Here is a 2,647-nt window from a genome sequence, read left to right as displayed (position 1 = left end):
TTAACGCGCGGAAATCAGCAAATGTGATGGATCTCGACGTAGCTTAATATTGTATGTGCGATGGGGCAATCAAACCGATGCGATGTTAAGAAACATAGTCAAGTGCTGACTGAAAAACGGAAAAGGAAGGGAACTCATAAAAAACAAGTAGAATGAATAACACATTTACCAATTGAAAAAGTGGTGTAGCGGGTAACGTAGAAGATTCATAATCCAGAGGCCCCAGGTTTTCGAATCCCACTAAGATGTGTTTTTTAATACCAATTTGAAGTAGTTAATTTCAGGTATAATTATTATAAATGTGTATAAAAAATCAAACTAATCAAGACTCTTAAATTAAAGAACTGGAAAGGATACGAGCAGTAGGAGTCAAGCACAGAAGACGTCGCGCAAATTATATATCTATGTATGAAGTGTGAAACTTCTTTATTCACTAAAACGCGCTTATAGTCCTTTATAGGAACTCATAAAAAACCCAATTAAACTAAACTGAACTGGAAATTTGCAGCACAGTAGTGCTTATATTAGTTCGGTTATGCCGCCCCGAACAAAAAAAAAGTAATATTCTACCCGCTTAAATTGGTGACCTACCTGGAAGTTGCAGTCTAGACGTTAAGAAAAACCGCTCTAAAAAGACTGTTCTCATATTCCTGTCTTTATGGATTAGAAATATTCCAAGTGGACACTGTCTACGCTGTAATTTCAGGATATGTTATTTTGTTTATTCGGAGCGGCGTAGCCTAAAAAAAGGTCAAAACGTTCAAAATTTATACTTATTAGTAAGGAAAATATACATTTATACTTATTAGTAAGGAAACTATACATTGAATACGCTCTATTATACTCTCACATGCCTTTACTTTATTATTGTTAAATTCGAGTCACAGAGATATCATTTTTAATTAAAAAAAAATACAAACTAATTTATTTCAAATTAATCAAAATTGCATGCGTGTTGCAACTTCAGCTTACATAATCGCTTACATAATCGATTATTAGAATAAGAATAAAATTTAGGGAAAAGAAGATAGAAGAAGTCTTAATCTAGAATAGAGAATATTAGTTGTGGAAGAAATGAGACTTGAAGTTTTATTAAATAAAAATTTAAGTATAAAAAAAAGTTTCTTTCTGTCTTTCTCTCTTTCTTTCTCGCATTCACACTCGCGTACATTCTCTCTTTTTGTCTCTTTGTCTCTTTTACTCTTCTGCTGCATCTTCTTTTTATATTCATTTATATTATCTTCTATATTACTCGTAATAATTAAAAATTGCTAAAAATTAGTTTCTACGTTAGTACGATATAATATCTTCCAAAAATAATTGTTTATTTAAAATATCTTATTACAATCTCTTTTGTCTTTGTTGCTCGAAATAGTCTTGTCTGAAATGTTCATTCATAATTTGTCCTATTTTTATTCTAATCCATACAGGTACCATTAGAATGATGAGCTTTTGAATACTATGGGCCCAATAACCAGTACTGTTGTCCATTTTACCCAGAGTGGCAATAGCATTTCTTGCATAAGTTGTAGCATCAGGTACAAATGTACTTGAAACCTGCAGTTTTAAATAAAATGTTTTAAATAAAAATGTAGACGTACATTTTTTAATAATTGCATGAAAACACAGACATATATTATATAAAAATAACGTATTATTTTAAGCTTGAAGCAATACATGAAAAGAACGGTTTTTTGCTGAAGTATTTAAAACTTTAGCTACATAGATATAAATTTGAAAATAATTTTGTTAGAAACAAATAATAAATATGAAGAACGCTCAAATTGATTGTCAAAGTATTAAAATTTTTTGCAGCTATTATTTATCACCATATTTGAGCGTTTTAATTACATGGAATCATAACAGAAAAATATTTTGTATCATATAAGGTGTTTCTTATAGATTTTTGAATGATGGAAATGATATTGAAAGTTAGATTTCCAACGTCAGATTTCCAAAATAATTGACCTTTAATGTATAAAACATTTGACATTTTGCGTAAAAAAAAAATTAATGTTATTGAAACATTAATTATATCTTGAAATTCTGATCAGATGTTATAAACCTTAATTCCCTATATAGAAAGAAAAATACATATAGTTATGCAAATAATAATTACTACTAAAATATTTATTAAGTATTTAAAAAATTCATATATCCGCGACTAGTAAGTTCATCACATTCGCAAGCGTCAAATTTATTCTAAATCTTATTAAGTTTAATACTTCAATTAAAATTATTAAATTAAAATAAATTCGATTTGCTTATTGTATAAAACATTGTTTCTTCAGTTCTATAATATATATAGGTATATACTTAAGTATATATATTGTTAGCGCGACTATTGATCGTCCACGCGAATGATACGCTGAATATTCTCGCATTCGGGCGTGGTCAGGAATTAATCACCCCCTGAGTTTTAATTATTCTGTTTATTGTTCACTGAGATACAACTGCCGCTCTACGCTGAATTATTCCGCAGTTGTGTCGACGATTGCGTAGTCGAGATTCATCAGAGAGGAAGAGAACAACAAAGATGTGCATCAAGGAATCATAGATTACACGAGCCGATATGGATCGCACGCGAGTCAACTAGTTATCTACCGCGGCGCTTGTTCGACAGATCGTGTCAGCGAGAACATGGATC

General features: G+C 30.4%; 1 protein-coding gene across 1 annotated transcript in view; it reads right to left on the bottom strand.

The window, feature by feature from the left end:
* Nucleotides 1-1,188: 1,188 nt before the first annotated feature.
* The window catches only part of LOC108753909 (inactive hydroxysteroid dehydrogenase-like protein 1), a 9,339-nt gene continuing 7,880 nt past the window's right edge, over nt 1,189-2,647 (bottom strand). The window contains exon 4 of the mRNA XM_018495897.1: nt 1,189-1,557. Within this exon, the coding sequence (XP_018351399.1) occupies nt 1,342-1,557 (216 nt within the window). The 3' untranslated portion in view covers nt 1,189-1,341. The remainder of the gene's footprint in view (nt 1,558-2,647) is intronic.

This window comes from Trachymyrmex septentrionalis, unplaced genomic scaffold, assembly GCF_001594115.1.
Source record: "Trachymyrmex septentrionalis isolate Tsep2-gDNA-1 unplaced genomic scaffold, Tsep1.0 scaffold115, whole genome shotgun sequence".
Lineage (NCBI taxonomy): Eukaryota > Metazoa > Arthropoda > Insecta > Hymenoptera > Formicidae > Trachymyrmex > Trachymyrmex septentrionalis.
This window is presented reverse-complemented; position numbering and strand designations above follow the sequence as displayed.